General features: G+C 41.1%; 1 protein-coding gene across 1 annotated transcript in view; it reads left to right on the top strand.

Annotated features, from left to right (window-relative positions):
* The window catches only part of xrn1 (5'-3' exoribonuclease 1), a 32,866-nt gene extending 14,313 nt beyond the window's left edge, over nt 1-18,553 (top strand). Inside the window, 25 exon segments of the mRNA XM_034104208.2 lie at nt 109-212; nt 752-806; nt 808-887; nt 1,458-1,620; nt 1,952-2,065; nt 2,711-2,809; nt 2,900-3,015; nt 5,687-5,833; nt 6,247-6,336; nt 6,565-6,700; nt 6,844-6,900; nt 7,124-7,256; nt 8,266-8,335; nt 8,452-8,641; nt 9,056-9,121; nt 11,003-11,077; nt 11,485-11,529; nt 11,834-11,914; nt 12,010-12,147; nt 12,382-12,502; nt 12,864-13,018; nt 13,177-13,287; nt 13,954-14,056; nt 14,407-14,588; nt 16,309-18,553. Of these exon segments, the coding sequence (XP_033960099.1) occupies nt 109-212; nt 752-806; nt 808-887; nt 1,458-1,620; nt 1,952-2,065; nt 2,711-2,809; nt 2,900-3,015; nt 5,687-5,833; nt 6,247-6,336; nt 6,565-6,700; nt 6,844-6,900; nt 7,124-7,256; nt 8,266-8,335; nt 8,452-8,641; nt 9,056-9,121; nt 11,003-11,077; nt 11,485-11,529; nt 11,834-11,914; nt 12,010-12,147; nt 12,382-12,502; nt 12,864-13,018; nt 13,177-13,287; nt 13,954-14,056; nt 14,407-14,588; nt 16,309-16,620 (2,943 nt within the window). The 3' untranslated portion in view covers nt 16,621-18,553.

Raw genomic sequence — 18,553 nt, 5'->3', positions numbered from 1 at the left:
AGTTTTTCTGCTAGTTACTTTTGCTCTTTACTCTTTTAAACACTGTGTATATAAACATTCCACTGAAACCTACTGATTCCTGTTTCTTTTTGGTTTGTTCCTCTTTAGTTATGTGATGCTGTATCTGCAAAGGTTCTTGGGAAGTCTGTGTTTGTCAACTGGCCGCATCTAGAGGAAGCACGCATCATCGCAGTGTCAGATGGAGACGTCAAGTAAGATTTAGTACGGGGCTGAATGTCTCAAATATGTATATATTTATTTAATTTTCACACTCTGGCTAATTCTTCACATGGATACATTATTAAAACCATAGAGTAGAATGTAGGTATGGCTGTGTTTTAGGAGAATCTGTGTGATTTTGAAGGAAAGCCTTTATCAGCCAATAACAACTTAAATGTTGATGGAAAGACACATCCTGTGATAACGAGACGCATGCTGAATTACCTAATGTAGCATGCATGTGACTTTTCTCAAAGGGAGTTTGAATAATGACAGCAACAACACACATTTCAGCCATTTTGAAGAAGCACACCTACAAATAAGTACTATATTTTTAAGTGCATGCTCTTAACTTGAACAGATATGTTTTAGTTGGGCCTAGTTATCTGGTTAGAATATGCTTTAGTGCTCCACAGTATTACATTGCTAAGTTTCTGTTTCTCGTAACTGGGTGTGTTTCTTCCCCGTTAGCATGCTGAGAGTTCTGTCTGTAAGAAGAGTCAAGCTCTGACACGTGAAATCTCTCCCTCAGGTTCTGTCTAGAGGAACCGCCTGGTGTCCAGAGACTGTACGACAGGCCCTCCACCCCCCCCCCCCTCTAAAGTCAACTGCATGTCTGACAAGGAGCAGAAGGACTGGGTGAAGGACGTGCAGGGACTCACTGAATAGTAAGGCACAGTGAACAACAGACACTTTAGAATGAATAGACAAAGCACAACCGTTTTAATAGTACTCATATCTTTGTATTTATCCTGTTGCCGCATTTTAGAATGAAATAAATAAAAGCTGAACAAATATATAAACAATAGCAAGAGTGTGCAATGAAAAGAAACAATTACATAAAGATATTATGTAAACTAACAATGTATACCAGCCTGATTTGCACCATGACTCGACACTGCAAGGATTATTCTTCCACATTGCAAAGCCACGTCACCTTTGTAGCCATGTAGCTTCCAGGACAGCCCATACAGATGCGTTGAATATGTCTTGGCACTCAAATTCAATCTGATCACTTGAAAATATGACTGTAAATCACCTTAAAGATCTTATTTGAGAAACACCATGGATCTGGATGTTGCCTAGGTGGTTAAGATATTTCTAAACGTCTCCTAAGGGTTAAACCAAACAGCACCATAGACCGTCAAAGACCTATCCATCCCTAAATTATGATAAAGTGTGGCCTCTCCTCTCTTATTGTCCAAATCCTCTCTTAAAATGTGTTTTCTTTGTCCCAGTTTCAATAAGAGGAAAGGCATCATAGTGAACGAGACATCGGTGGTTTTGTACGGCCAGACGCTGGCGGGAAGGAAATACGTCCCCAAAGCCAACGGGGTGGTGGAGCTGGAGAAGCAGTGGGCCAAGCAGGTCCTCCCCTTCGCCTTCCAGACCGTGGTTAAGGTACATGCCGAAACATACAAGAAAATAATACACAGGTCATATTTGAAAGATAGCCAGGGTGAGATGTTAAGCTGAGATGTGGTGTTTCCCAGCAGGGAGACGAGACTGCAGAAAGATCTGCCTGAGTTGGGGAGTGCAGACAAGCACATTTCACTTTCAAATAAATAAAATGAGAACAACTGTGTGTTATGTGAGCAGTGATTTGCACAAGCATATTTAATGTAGGGACGTGGTAGAAGAATTTAGATTGACATTCATCATCTTATTAAGTGATAATGCTGAACACTCTTGCTTTCTCACTCATATTCCTCACTTGCGTTTCTCTCCTCAGGACATCGAGGCCTTTTGCTCGTCTGAGAGCTGCTTCAGGAGCCTAGACGAGCTTTTCCCTCCAGCAACGAATGTCTTCATGGTGGGGAACCCTTACTACGGAGCCATGGGCGAGGTATGTGATCACTTCTCAGCTTCAGTCAGTAGAGAAAGTCCTCTCTGATAATGATGTGATACTCCAATCGTATAGCTTTTTAATTGTAATGTTCTTTTGGTAACGTCAATTATTTTTGGAAGGAAACATGTTGACAATGTCTCCTCCTGAATCACACCATCTCTTTTATTACTTTTTAAACATTTTTTATTTAATTGTATTTATTTTATTTGTATTCAAAAAAGGAAAGAAAAATACATTTTGATACTTCAGATAAAATATTTTTTAAATATCAAATTAGTTTTCATTGCCTTCTTATTCCTAATGTTTTTAATAGTGCTAATATATTGTTTAAATTATTGATAGAAATGTGTAAAATGTGGTTTGGAGTCAGCCCATTTCTTTTTGTGGATAATATGAAATCAACTGCATAGAAAAGGCAAAATCTGCATCCATACTATCATCCCTGAAGTACATAAGAATGTCTTTGTCCTGGAGTTGAACCTTTTGTCTCGTCTTTCTTCTAATACAACATTCTACATCATACCACAATATTCTACAATACACATTCATAAAATAAATGGCAATAGTTTCTTCTTGTAGATTACAAAATGTACAGGAATATTCAATATCAAGTCCCAAATCTCTTTTATTACTATCCAACAGGTGCAGGACTCTAGTGATGTCATCAACGAAGGCCGTGTACGAGTGGTCTTCAACGTGCCGCACGAACCACAGCTGGAGCCCTTAATACAGAATCAGCATGTAAGAAACACATTCACTCCTGCAAAGCCAAAGAAATGAGATATAGTGTCAAGAATACTTTCCTCACGTGTGTACTGTTGTATTCTGTAGAAGTACTGTGTGAAGTACAGTCCCGGATACATTCTGGCTTCTCGTCTCGGCATCACCAGCTACCTCGTCTCCCGCTTCTCGGGAAGCATCTTCATTGGCCGAGGCTCTAAGAGGAAGTAAGTGGAGAAATGGACCGTAGACGGTAGTTTTCACACATTTCGCTATTCTGATATTTCAATGTTCTTTCTTGAAAATATGTTTCAAATCAAGTTTTATTTATATAGGACATTTAAAGGTGGGGTAGGTAAGTTTGAGAAACCGGCTCGAGATACACTTTTTGTTATATTCCATGGAATGCTCTTAACATCCAATAGCAATGAATATCTTAAGTGCTTTGACAACAAATCCATAAAAAAACGTCATCTGTGGAAGCTGTAGTACTGTAAAAAGCATGACCAATTACCTGAGCCGGCCCGGCTAAAGTAACTGGATGGCCTACCTGCCTGTCAGCCTTCCATCTGTGCACAAACTTATCTCGTGCCCTCATTGGTCATGTGCGCGTGTGTGTGTGTTGGAAGAGGGGCTCTGTAAGGAAGTGGCAGATTTCTTCTGGCTGTGTATTTTCAAATTCTAGCGCACTCGAGCTGGTTTCTCCAAAATGACCTACCCCACCTTTAAAAGTGATTTTTGGTCGAGCCAAAGTGCTGTACATAGGGATGTCCCGATCAGCTTTTTTTGCTCCTGATCCGATTCCGATCATTTGATTTTGACAATCTGCCGATACCGATTTTTCCCGATCCGATCTTTATGCAATGCATTAAGAGAAAAAAAAGGTAACAGATAACGGCTGGTCATCCAACGTGATGAATTCAGCTATCTTGGCTGTTATTGTGTTGGCCTTTTCACCGTTCTGGGGCAGTTTCTCTTTCCTTTTAAAAGTCTCTGAAAGTGTTGGTTGTTTCAGTGCCGTTACCCGAGTGGCCGTTGTGTACTCGTCGTGTTGTTGTTGGTGTTTGTTTCTCAGGTAGCGCATTAGATTGGTCGTGTTGAACGTAGCTCTGTTCTTTCCACCACGCGGAACCTCTGCCTTGCAAACATTGCATCTGGCTGTTACACTGCCTTCGCTTTCAATTTTATAATACTTCCAAACTCCTGACATTTTCTCTGTCCCGACTCCCAAGTCACCAGCTGGTCGTAGCCTCTCGTTAGCTTACTGCTACTTTAGACACTGCGCTCACTCTGTTGCCAGCTTTGAGAGGAATAAGCAACCAGGTCTGAAAACAAGCCCAAAGAAAGCAACACATACATGATGTTGTGTAATTTTAAACCAAAACTAAGTCCTCAGGATGATTTTAAGACGTGAACATGGTCATTTTTGTTTTGTAACATTAAATAAAATAATTAAAATATTGTATAAAAAAAATAAAAAAATAATCCCGATCCCCGAATTTTTTTATCCCAATTCCGATCTTTTGAAAAAAACGTGATCGGCTCCGATCCCCGATCACGTGATCGGATCGGGACATCTCTAGCTGTACATGTAATAAAAACACATTACTACAATCACAATAAAAGACAATAATTTACAACAGAAATATAAAAAACTAAAACACAGGGAATAGTCAGGAGTCGTACTCCGCTCTGACTAGAAGGCCAGGGAGAAGAAGTGTGTCTTTAGTGAGGATTTAAAAGCCCCTAGTGTCTGGGCCGACCTCACATGGAGGGGCAGAGTGTTCCAGAGCCTGGGGCCAGCTGCTGCGAAGGCTCGGTGCCCTCGGGTTTTGAGCCTGGTCTTGGGCACTACCAGCAGCAGCTGGTCAGCAGACCTTAGAGCTCTGGCTCATGTTTAGAATTGAAACTCCAATGGCCTGCTTATCTCTGAAAATAAAAATCCCAGCAGCCCATTCAACATCGCCCACTCCTGCTGTTAACTTCTTTAAACTCTGTATCTAAAAGTAGATTTGTTCTATTGAGTAGTGCTGGGGGGAAACGATTATTTTGAAAATGATTAATCGGGCGATTATTTGATCGATTAGTCGACTAATCTAACGATTATATTTCTGTTGTTCAATTCATAAAAAACGTAATGTAAAAAAAACGTAATGTAAAAACACATTTTTTCACGATACTGTGTCTCAGGGGATCTTAATATTTAAGAACCTATTAATGTGTTATACCAGATTAACGGGAATAATCTCAGCTAACTGACGATACAAACCATGTTTACCAAAACAAATCACAAGTCTCATAAGAAGCATCTAAATGACCCCTGAGCGAAAAATGCTAACGGACATTGGCACAGAACTCAAGATAAAAGTACCCTTATTACTTATCGTAGCTGCACATACAATATTTCCGATTAAAGCTGAGACTCCACAGATTATGTAGGTATATAGTATCATCACTGAGTGATCCGGACTCGCGACAGGGGAAGCAAATACAGTCATCACAACACATACCTTTACAGAGTTTCTAGGGAGATCGTCTCACCACCGTAGCCGTCAATCTGATCAAAAGACGTGTTCAATGGCATTAAAATGAGAAAAAATGCGGCTGAATCGGTTAATCCATAGGTTTTTAACGTCTATGTATAAAAAAATGATTGAATTTATAATCCATAATTCCATTTTAATGTAAAAATCGGAGAGAAAATGCTAGCTGCTAATGGTAGCCACCACAGCTAGAACTGCTTGTTGCTTTGGGTGACCCACGTGTGTGTAGCGACGCGGAAATATGTCGTCGACGATATTTTGAAGTCGTCATCGACGCGTCGCTACAGCACTACTATTGAGGAGAACTTTCTCTCTCTTTCTGGGCACCAATACCTTTCTACTTCCTTGTTTGCAGTCCCTGTGGCGAGCAGAAAGCTAACGTTGGCCTGAACCTGAAGTTCAACAAGAAGAACGAGGAGGTTCCTGGGTACACCAAGAAGACGGAGAAGGAGTGGCTCTACTCTAATGCTGTGGAGGAACTGCTGGCCGAATACCTGGACAGGTAAAAAAACATTCAAACAAACCCTGTGTAAGAAAGAATACTGTTCCATCCCTATCACCATGCTGCCGTTACATGAATCCTCCATTCTTCAGTTGTGTTAGAACCTCGGAAAAACTCAAATCGATTGGAAATGTGTTTAAAAAGTACATCTTAAAACATGCAGGCAGATATCAAAGGGATTTCGGTACAGATCTAGATTAAAGGTTACCTATGCTTTTTGGGGTTTTCCCTTTCCTGTAGTGTGTTATGCACTTATGGTGTTATGGTGTGCAAACAATCCCAAAGGTCCCTCCAGAGGGAGTGTTAAAAATAGCATATGTTTAAAATAAAAGGAAATTGTAGTGTGACTCACTCAACTGTTACATTCTTTTACTATTTCATACTTTTTATTGTTGTTTTTTGTGTCTTTCTAGATTTTCTGAGGTATTCAACTTGGTGTCCAGGAACAGTCATGATGACGTTTTCTATGAAGACGACATCTGGTCTGGAGAGGACCACAATGGGTAAATGCACACGCACACATGCACATACAGAGTACTTGAGGAAAAACCAAAATATTTGTCTGCCCTGTCAGCTGGAAAACTAAGAAATGGCCGCCTGTATCAGCTGAGGAGCATTTCCTCTTGCGTTACTTCTGCTAAACTGTTCACCCCAGTCAGTTTGACCACATCTCGTGAATGAATTGAATTGATGGAGTATTTACTGATAATCTCCTATATCTATGGACACAGGGCGGAGAAGGTCTCTGAAATCACCTCATGGCTGAAAAGTCACCCAGTGAGCTCCATCAGCAGGTCGTCATGTGACCTGCAGGTGCTGGACTCGGCCATCGTGGAGAGGATCGAGGAGGCGGCGGAGAAAGCCAAGGTCACACACACACACACGCACACGCACACGCACACGCACACGCACACGCACACACACACACTTCCTACAGTTACTGTATCAGAAGCTCTCTTTGTGAACTCACACACTCTTCCTCCCTTCCTCTCTCACCATCCCGCTCTCAGGTGAAGAAGAGCACCAAGAAAGTCAGAGTGACAGTCAAGCCTCATCTGCTCTTCAGGGTGAGTGTATTTTGTCTGAATGTGTCATTATTCATGTGTGCTTATTGCTCAATACTCAATTTCCTAGAAAAATGCACATATCGGTTTTAGCTTTATTTAGCATCTGGAAATGGCAAAGGCAATTTTATGACTTATTATTGACTAAACAATAAATGTAATATAAAGAAAGTTGTGAATATAAATGCCAGTTGGTATTGTATTGAACATATGAATTTGTGTGTAGCCCATGGAGCAACACCAGGGTGTGGTGCCGGACCCTGACTCAGAGTACCGCCTGTTTGACCGCATCATCAACACCAGGGAGGGCTTCTCCGTCCCCCTGGGATGCAGAGGGACCATCATCGGCATTCAAGGAGGTGAGGACACACTGTCATTTCTTTCATGCTACTCATGTTATTGTTTCTTTCACCTGCTATCAACAAAAGGCGGGCAATGCTCGATTTAATCCTGTAAACAAACCACTAGGGCTGTCCCGAATACCTTTTTTCGGGCTCCGGATATTCGGTAGTAATCGGCAGCGAATATTAGAATATTCGTTCCGCGCCTAGTAATCAGCAGCGTACCGCTTCGACACGTGTATTTTGTTTTATTCACGGCATTCATTTTGTTATTCTACAGTATTGTTGTTTTATAGTTATTTGTTAATGTATACAACCCAATTGTGTGTTACTTTCGTTGCAGTTGTATATATGTCTTAAGTGTAATTTGGCTTGGCTTCCTATTTTTTATGGACATGCTTTTATTTTGAAGCACTGTTGACAGGAAGTTGTTGTTGCTATGGAAACAACGTGACGGAGATTAACGGAGAAAAGTAATATCTACATATAAAGACGGAGAAAGTAAACGATAACGTTTATGGTTAAGTGTTAGCACCCCCACGAAGAGGCACAAGCTCTTACATTGATATTGGAGATTTCAATAAATAAAAAAATGAATTGTAGTGTGACTGATATATGAGATTTTGCTTCAATTACTGCAGTCTTTATCAACCTTATAAGGCCAAGTCTATTGTTGGCTGTGATAAATATTGAGATCTTGACTTGTGTTGGGGTACAGATACTTAGTAGTAGCATAGTAACTAATATTAGCATTTGTAGTTTGACTTTAAAAACATGCTTATTATAAATGGATAAACAGGATTTACTTTTTTAACTTATCTCTGCAACACAATACATTGAAGTCTTTGACATGACGTCAACATCTTCATATTCTGTAAATAATGTTGGTTCATTTATTTAAGCTAAAACTCTGGTCATATGTTACACATTTCACCTTTTTAAGGGCATCCTGCATGTCTAGAATATAAAGCAGAGAATATACATATAAACTATAATACTCGACGTTTATATTGTGACTGTCTTCCAGCGGAGCGTGAGGCCGAGGTTCTCTACGAGGTGCTTTTTGACGATGAATTTGCTGGAGGTCTCAACATCAGGTAATCACAGAATCTAATAGTAAAATACATAGTAGGGAATAGCCTCCCACTCCTCACCAGAATGATTTAAGAGCAGACATGTGAGTGCTGACGGTTTAATGGTCCTGTGTCCTCAGGACTAAGTCTCCCCGTGGTTACCGTCTCCCCCCCTGCGCCCTCATCAACCTCACCCACGGAGTGAGGGTGGATCAAAGCTGCCACAAGCTCACTGCCATCGTCAAACCTCAGCCCGCCGCCAACTTCAACTCCCAACGCCAGGGGTCCAGCCTCAACCACTCCCCCCGATCCCCCTTCACCCCCACACAGGTAAAGATAAGATAGGATAGATGTTATTGATCCTAAAATGTTTGATTTGTTTTCATTACAGCAGCATAAAGAAAAACAAGGCAATGCACATAATTAGAAATTAAAAAGAGTAGAAAATAAACAATTGTAAAATATAAACATTTCTAAACTAAAACGGAACTAAAGAGTAGATAATATACAGGTTGACCGTGAAGATAAACATCTGTAAACTCTCTGACAAACAGACCACTATTGAAGGGCCCAATTAAAGCTAACACAATATAAAAGTAGGGTAAGTTATGGTGGAGTCCAACACAAAGTCCCAAAATGAAAGATTTTGACAGGAAATAAAAGCTGTTATTGTAAAACTTCCACATCCGTCTTCTTCCCTTTCACTCAAACTCTTCTTTGTATTCCATGTCTCCTCCCCTGCAGCATAACAGTAAACACGGCGTGGTGAAAGCAGCCTCCCAAGGTCTCGGGCAGAAACAACAGGCCAAGGTAAGCAGAGTGTACCTGGACATGTGTTAGTGAAGCCCTCTCTCAACTTATCAGGCGCTTTAACAATGTATTCTTACTAGGGATGTAATGATACCAAAAACTCACGGTACGATAATATCGCGATATAAAGTCCACGGTACGATATTTATCGCGATATTGAAAAATAAAGAATTTTTGAATTTTTTTTCTTTCTTAAATAATAAATCTGATTTGTACAGCATTTTAGTAGGATAGTGCTATTTTAAAGTGTCAACAATATGATAATCAGACCCTGCAATAGAATAAATCAAGTTTCACTTTAGTTTTTCAAGTAACTCAACTCTAACTCACTCGCTCAGCATCATCAAGGTTATCTTTTAGGAATATGAGCATGTCCACATTTCCAGGTAGATGCTGGGATGTTTGGGCGTTTACAATATCCCCTGCTGTGGAAAAAACTCTCTTGCTTGGTACTGATGTTGCTGGGACAGAGAGATATGCTTTGGCCATGGGTGACAGCAGTGGGTAAAACTATGCATTGTCTCTCCACCACTTCAAAAACAATACCGTGTTTGCCAAGAAGGTGCGGCTTATTGACAGGGCGAGATATAAATATACTGTTGGTACTTGTCAATGTCTCTAGGTATGTACATGTAGCCCTGTAAATACGATGTTCTTTTGTGTTATCTGTTGTTTTATGTTCATGTTGTAACCTACTTGCTGCCATGTTGGACAGGTCTCCCTTGAAAAAGAGATTGATGATCTCAATGGGACCATCTAATTCAGGGGTGGGGAACCTTTTTCCTCTCAAGGGCCATTTCAATTTTTTCAACATCCTCCGAGGGCCGTACAAATTATTGACCTCTGCTTAAAAATCACAGCACATTCATTTGGCCTTTCTTTCATGCTGTGCAAAGAAAAAGCAACCTCTTAATCCAGATATCTTGCCATGACTCGCGCATGCATTCACGTGCACGGAATGCAGAAAGATATGGACACAAGATGTGTGCAAATGTATTTAGTTTCCTATCCATGGACATGATTTAAGTGGGGGGGGGCCTAACCTCCTCTAGGGGGTCCGGGGGGGGGATGCTCCTCCGGGAAGATCTTTTTTTAAATATTGAAGTTGAAAGCATCAATCTGGTGCACTTTGAGAGCAAAATGAAGAGATCTATGGATACATCTATGAAACAGAACTAGAAGCAGATTTACTTTTTCTTTATGGATATTTTACAAATCACTCTCCTTTCAAACTGTATTCTTGTTTATTAATAACAACTTTTTTTTACTGTCATATATTATTTTATACCCGTTTACTTTATTCTCTTGTTTTTTGATAACTATAATGATCATATAAAGATGTGCCTTTACCTCACTGGTTGGAGAAAAAGCTTCAGACACAGACACGCAAAAACTGCAGCATGTGTAGCCTACGGACTTATGGGTAATGCAATTTTTTGAAGTCCCGGAGTGGCGTTCTGGTGCTCTCCGTCAGCACTGCACCCCTGTCAGACGAGACATATACCACGGGATGACACGTTGGGCCCGTGTTGTGTTCAAGGACCATGACCGTTGCCAGGACAAATTATTTTGCGGTCTAGATTTCTTTAATTTTTTTTCTTTTTTGCGTGTGTTTATAAATTACCTCTAGGGCCAAACCAAATGGTCTCGCGGGCCGTATACGGCCCGGGGGCCGGAGGTTCCCCACCCCTGATCTAATTGAATAAAGGTTTAAAAAAAAAATTATATATAAAAGAAAATAGTAAAAAAATAAAATATATAGTATATTTTGTCAGTCTCACAACGGTATTGAGACATTTATTTACCGCGATATTCGATATATATCGTTACATCCCTAATTCTTACACATTTTGCATCTTTGTCTCTCTTCTTCTTCTTCAGGAGTACAACAATGTGTGGCAGTCTCTGCAGAACTCTGCTGGCCCTCCTCTCCAACCTCCTGCTCACTGGCACAATGTACGTCTGTGTGGGAAAGTGTGTGTTTGGGCGCGTTTTAAAAAGTCTAGTGTGGCACCTTGGGGCTGGCAGCTCTTGAAGTTTTTGTACGTTATTTTACACTAAAGTTTCCATATGAGTTTATAGATTCATAGTGGCATAGGGTAAGGCACAGCTCTCTAATACGACAAAAAGATGTTGATACTTAAGATGCATCGCCACTTTACATTAAACCCTGGAGAGGTTAACTGTGTGTTCAAATCACAAAACATATTCTAGAGTTGCAGTTTCACATGCAAAATACAACGGAGCTAATACATGGCAAAGTATGTATGGTATGTCTTTGAAACAGACTAATATTGAAGTTACGGTATCTTAAAGCTAGCATTTTGACTAATAAAAAGAACATTGTGTGTTTCCAACTCTAGGAAGGACTTAGCCAACAGGGGAAGAACCAGCACGCTAACAAAGCTGTAAGTACACACGTGCTCAGAACACACATGCATGCTCTCCCAGCATGCAACACTGCAAGATACCAGGTCATCTGCAGGAGAGCAGAATTTTTACAAATGATCCTAAAAGCAGTTTATTTATCTGAGCGGGGACATGTGGAAGAATGTATCAGTAATAATAACATATAAAGGAAGCTTTGGGTCAAGGGAAAGATCAACAGATGGTTATGTTTATTTATGTGTAAACTGTTCTTCTCATTGCTTTTTTGTTGCTATATTTATACTTTTGTGAATATGTGGTTTAAATATTATGTGTACTTTACAGGCCCCAGTTGGTGGCATCAGACTGTTGAAGAAAAATGAAGACGTCAACTCCCTTTTCCCCCCCCAGAACACAGCCAATAAGGTACATGCACGAACACACACACACTTTTGATCTCCTTTTCCCATTTTCTATCTATTATATTTTCTTCTGTGTCCTTACATATTCCTCTCGCTTAGTCTACCACTGAGTTCGAGGACCTGATAGCCAGCCTGCAGATCTCCAAGGGCAACCAGCAAACTCTACCGCCTCCTGCTCCCCAACAAGTAACCACCAGCCAATCAGATGGCCCGCTGTCCCCTCAGTCCTTTGCAATGGTGAGTAAATATTTAGTATGTTGGTTAGAGACTTGATGAGATATTTCTTTGATACCCCTTTAAAACGTATGTGGCCATAAGTTGTTTTGCTTTTCCATCATTATTTTTAGATTGGAATAGTCTTAATCATTTTTTATATCAATTGTGTTCCTTACTTTTATTTCAATCCAGCCATTCTTTACTAGGTCAGCTCGGGATAACTAAACTGGGTCTGTGTGTTCTCTCTTGTTGCAGAAGGGAACCCTGATGCTGAAGGAGATGCTGAAGATTGACAGCGCTGGAACAGGAAGTCCCCCCCCTCAGGAGGCCGCCGGGGGCCAGCAGCAGAACAGGAGACGGTCCAACAAGAAACTGGGTACAAAACCGTCGCCACACCACAAGCAAATGTTCTGCGAGCACATTTATCGACCCAGATTTGTTTTAGTTTTTATCACAATAATGAACAGACAAACAATATGAGAGCAGACGGGTCATCCTGGGTAAAGAGAAATGCTTACCATGTTGTAGAAAATATTATACATAATATACGTACTTGCACACATATCTATACAATCGTATACACATTTCTCTCCTTAGACGCTCCCAACAGTTATACATATGTAGGGCTAACAAAGGCAGGGTCACATCACACTATCAGGGTCTTTGTGCCACTTTGTCCTTTATTGACCTTTTTTAAATGTGTTTTCTCCTTCTCATCCAATGTTCACTCCCTCCAGCAGCCAATATGACCTCCCCCCACAGTGACGGCCCTGTTTTACCCCCTCCAAATCTCTCCAACGCCGTTCTGAACAGTAAGGTGTCGGAGCTGGCGTGCATCTGTGTGGGGTTAGGGATGGCCCCGCCCGATTTCAGCTTCATAAGCAACAGACAGGTAACTCGGCGCCTTGAAGCACACATGGAACGTTTCTGTATTCTCATTTGGTCTGTTGTTTTGCTAAATATCAAAGCGTAATACCTGCAGATATATGGCCCCCTAGTCTACAGGAGTGCGTCTGTTTGTGTTGCACTAACTTTGTCCTCTCTCCCCAGACTGTAGTGTGTCAGGTGAAGCTGTCCAATGGGCTCATGGTTCACGGTCCCCAGTGCCAATCAGAAAATGATGCCAAGGAAAAAGCTGCCTTCTTTGCCCTCCAGAGACTGGTACATCACACACGCACGCACGGGTTTAAATGTGCTTGCAGTAGTTAGTTGGATGCAGTAGCCATTTTATTTCCGCAGGATCTGGGAAGTCCAGTTATTCCAGTGGCAATTATTTTCCTCATATATTGTTTAACACATTGCAATGGGAACGTGCATTTGATTTGATCACTGCAGCATGTAGCCAGATGATGTATTAAGTTGAGCTGTGTTCAACATATTTGGTGGTTAACCCTGTGTTTTATTGGTATTTACCATACAAGAGAAAAACAAGTCATGTATGTCTACTGTAAAGGAGTGTGTGAGCCTCTCCGCTCACACCGGGTTCAAATATGGACGGAAAGAGCAGGTTTGTGTAACACAGGCGTTTATTAGCTCCAAACAAAAGTATCCACGGGTCTCCAACGTTGCCCGTGTGGCAACCCTCACAGGTCCTTTTTGCCACCTTCCAGGATCCCGCCTACTGCAAAACAGACCAGAACCAGGTTACGACATGCTTTTATTCCGGCACTGATTACCTGATTCCGATCAGCTGTCTGGCCTCCGGCCGAGCCACTCCCTTCACTCCAGCAGCCCTAACCACACCCAGCTGCCACAGAGTGTAAATGTGAATACGTTGGTGTTGTTCAGATTTCCAGTTAGAGCTTCTCTCTCTGTCCTCTCCTGTAGAACTCTTTGGGGTCGGGCTTCCCCCTCCCACCTGCTCTCTTCCCAGGAGTGGGTCAGATACGACCCCCACCCTTAGGCATGAACCCCGTCTTCAGCCAACAAGGTCTGTCTTCTCTCCTTACATCTTACATGACGAGTCTGTGAGGAAAGAAGGATATCAACAGCATTTTCTTTCATTCAAATTCAACTAAAAATGTATTTCTTGAATATAAACTTTTGAAATATAACCTGTTGATGATTTTATTCCTATCAACCTATTGATTATTCAACTTATAATTTTCCATTGTTTTTATGAATGCCTAGTAATAACCATATGTCACAGCTTTTACAAATATACATTTTTGCCTTATTTTGGTATGTTTTTGTCAATTCAAAATCTTTATCGTAAATATGAATACATTAATTTGACCCTTTCTCTGGCTGTTATCTCATGTGCGTCCTCGTGTCCTCCAGGCGGTATGCTACTGCCTCCCCAGGGCTTCGGCCCCGGCCCCCTCTGGGGGATGCCGCTGCCCCCCCCCCACCACCCGAACCAGCAGTTCTTCGGAGCGCCAGGACCCTTCCCTGGGGCCCCCCGCCCCCAGAACCCTGCATCAATGCCCATCGGCTCACACAACCAGTTTGTTCCGCTGCAGGTACGAAAACAATTGAGATATGTTGAAATAATGTTGTTGTATTTCTACTTCCTGTGCCGATTCTGTGTGAATGAGCTTTACTGTGTCTGTAATAATCAGTTTATGTAGGTTAACCTTTGTACCATGATGTTGTTTTTATGCTATGGTTTTGTTTCCGTTTGAGTGCTAAATCCTATTGATATCTGTTAAGGGTCGCTCGCATAACATAAACATCTAGTCAACATTTAACATCCGTTGCTACGTTGTCTAATACATTTTTACTGTGGGTGATATAAAAAGCTGTAATACTCTCGGAGTCTTCACACACATGCTCCAGAAAGACTCGTATTGTGACTATTTTACTGCTGTGCAACAGGAAGGATCATTAACTTTAATTACCAGTGTCCCTGTGTTTCTAAAGAGTGGGGCAGTGAGGATGTCTTTTTGTAATTGAGCCTGGACGTTAGCATTGTTAGGGTTCCCTCAATAAAAATTGTATTTTTCCCTTTTTTAATTTTGGTATATTGCAGAAAATAAGATAATTTCTACGGATGCTCCAATCGATCGGTCACCGATCGAGATCGGCCGATACTCACTCTCTACCGATCGATCGGTGCTCTCTAAACATGCTGATCGCGAGAGCCGATCGCATGACGTAAAATACATGACACTTTTCTCTGTGTGTGGCAAAACAAGCTCGCCAAAATGGCTTCACCGGTCTGGCATTATTTTAAGGTGTCCGAAAAAGACAGTAAAATAGCGGTATGCAACGTGTGTGAAGCAGAAATCCTGCAGCTCCGCCCGCCGGACCGGTAAGTGGAGCGAAACACACAAGAGTAAGACCTAACACACCTAGCTATTTTATCTACCTCTGGAACAAGCTAAACTAGTCATTATAAATATATGTATTCTTCACTGTCGGGTCACTTATTACTGGATCAGTGAGCTGCATGAGATACTGACAGGCTGTCAGGAGGGGGAGAGAGAGAGGGTGAGAGGAAAAGAGTGAGAGGAAAAGAGAGCGCTTCCGCTCATTTCTCCCGTGTTATTATCCAAAGTGAATGTAAACTTGAATAATGTACATCATTTGAATGTAATAATTAAGTTGATTGTTGTTTGTGGAAGCTCCAGTGAAGGAGCCCCATTAACTGAGTTTAAACTTTAAATGGAAGATTTAAAGTGATGTTTAAATCTTCCATATAGGCCCCGCCCACTTGATCGGTATCGGCCGATACTGATTCCGGCGATCGGCCCCGAAATTGGCGATCGGAGCATCCCTAATAATTTCCCACCCCCACGTTTATTCTCCACATATTAACTCCACCCTGCAGAACTCAAAAACCTAAATTAGGCTATCAACGACACCGTGGTTGCATGGCTATGCGTCGCCACCGCTAAGTTAAATGTGGCTAATGCTCGGCATGATGTCGCCATGATGAGTAGTTTATTCAGGCGCTTGTTAGCAGCCTGTGTTTAATGATACATAGAAGCTACTGTCATGTATTAGTGGGGTATTTACTATTATTTGTTGTCGAGGAACAACATGTAAAGACTCTTAAGCCTCTGCCAACCACAGACCTTATTTCAGGCATCTATTCAGGCCGACTAATTCCCAGGTTTCAGGGCTCATTCCGTTATATCCTAGTGTTAGAAAACGGATCAACCACAATTCCTTCTGTTCTCGTTTAGACAAAGTAGAGTCTTTTTAACCCAGCTTTTCGATCGTCCTCTGACACTTCAGGTGACCAAGAAGCGAGTCTCCGCCAACAAGAAGAACCAGGACACTCGGGAGTTTTACAGCGCCGCCCACACTGTGACCAGGAACCAATCACAGAAACCCCAGAACCAGCCCTTCGGCAATCAGCTCGCTCAATGCGAACCCCAGGGCGTTAACGTCGGCCAAGTAGCAGACCCCGTCTCCACGACAACAGCAGTCCCACACACCCCTCCTCGACAAAACGTCCCGGCAACAGGCCACACCCCCAGCTCCTCCTCCAAGAAGAAGCACAGGAAACTGGCAGTCAACTTTGAGGCGGCGAAAGTGTCCGAGTGATGAGCTGGTGTGTGTGAGTGTGTGTGTGTGTGTAAGTGTGTGAGGAGAGAGAAGTGTGCCTGGTGTTTTTAAGCTGCTGTTTTAAAGCCTGACTCGGCATCTCTGATCGAAACCTCATCAATGTGAAAGATTTTTCCCACTTGCTATGTCTATGAACTTTTACTTTATAATGTTTCAGTATGGGGATTGAATCTGTTTATAGCACTATATCATAGTAGCAAGCACTTATGAATATCCATAATACAAAAAAAAACACTATGATCCTTCGAATGAGCAGTTATGACCTTTAAGTCATTATAAAATCATTTATAATGTGTTTTGATTATCATTAGAAAAATTATGGATATTTATAATTCCTTATGACTCTACAGTGCTATATAATGCTATAATGCTATAAGTATGGTTATATAACATTATAGACTTGGTGTAAAAGAAAGTGTTACTTTATAGTCGTATGTAGTTCACAAACAACATTATTCCCACTTCAATCTAACATAACCCCCCCCCCCCCCCCCCCCCCGAGATCCTTACATGAGTGTAACCCTGGTTCTTGCTCTGAACAGCTGAGAGGTGGGGGGGATTCACAGACTTGAGTTGCTTTTGCCTTAGTTTTGGATTCTCAGGGACATTTACTCTGTACACTGAAGCTTCGGACTTGCACTCAAGTGTCAACTACTTCCTGCTTCCTAATACTTAGTTATCCACATGTAAGTCTTGAGAAAACTACTTGCATACGGGATATTTATGCTGTTTGAGGTTTGGATCAGCGGTGTGTTTTAATGTTGTTTTGTAATCCTCTCCCATCAACTCTTTTATTTCCTTCATACTCCTGAAGCTTTGCTGCATTTTTATACTTTTTTATTTATGGTTTGTAACGCGCCAAAGTAAAAAGTTAGAGTGCAAAATTATGACATGATAAACTATTGGAATAAAAAAAAAAGTTCCGATTATACGGCCACTGCAGCACATAGTCAGATTCCAACTGTTGAAAATGTCAGGCTTTTTCTTTTTTGTCAATTAATTTTTTTATAAATTGAGTCCTTTTTTATTTGAATGTTGCAGTCCGTCAGATGTCTCGAGCTCTGTTGGACCTCCATTTAGTGGCAGATTATTATGGCAGATTTTACACAGGTGCAAAAAAGAGGAAAAATATATTTTTAGCTTCCACTAATGTATTTTTTAAAGAGATCCGACAACTTTTCTTGTGAATTTGGGAGCTTCCGTGGTTTATAATTACATGTACTTTTCACATCTTAAATGGTAATAAAAGACAACGGTTAGAATTTGATGGATTGTGGAAGATTTTAGTATTTGTCCAAAAATGAAGATACTTGAGTTATTACAGTTCTTATTCTTTTTGTATCTGTGTAAATGCAGCCTTGTTATCTGATTGATATATTAAAAACATTACGTCCCTACTAAATTCTCTTTGAGATTAATGTTAGAAACATTGCTTTTTTTTTTTAAGCTGTTTGGATATTTAAAATTCTGGGACGTACACATTAATTTTTTTTTCTTCAGATTTTATGGATAGTCTTTTTCAAGACAGTCTTGGGGTCTTTTCTAAGCAAGTTATTGTTTCAATAATGTTTGAGTTGGAAATGCAGTGCTGGAAGCAGCTGTCGCTACTTAAATTAAGTGTCTTTACGTTGTCCTTGTATGGAGGCACACAGGCGTGAATGTGGTGAGAATGCCATTCTAAATCTGATATCCTGACGCCGACCCTAGGTCTCTACAAGGTTTGTAGGGCTCTGATGCAATAGGGGGTGTTTTAAAACATTTGGAAATGAAGGCACACCTGTTGTATAGTAATTTCTCTTGAAAAAGTGAAACAAAGTACGTACATTTCAACATGAAGAGCTAATGATTTGCTTTTTTTGATCCAGGAATGTGCTGTACATATCCATTTAATAAATTACTTCTTTTTTTGTTA

This window comes from Pseudochaenichthys georgianus, chromosome 17, assembly GCF_902827115.2.
Source record: "Pseudochaenichthys georgianus chromosome 17, fPseGeo1.2, whole genome shotgun sequence".
NCBI classification, from domain to species: domain Eukaryota; kingdom Metazoa; phylum Chordata; class Actinopteri; order Perciformes; family Channichthyidae; genus Pseudochaenichthys; species Pseudochaenichthys georgianus.
Note: the sequence above shows the minus strand (reverse complement) of the source record. Positions and strands in the feature narration are given on the sequence as shown.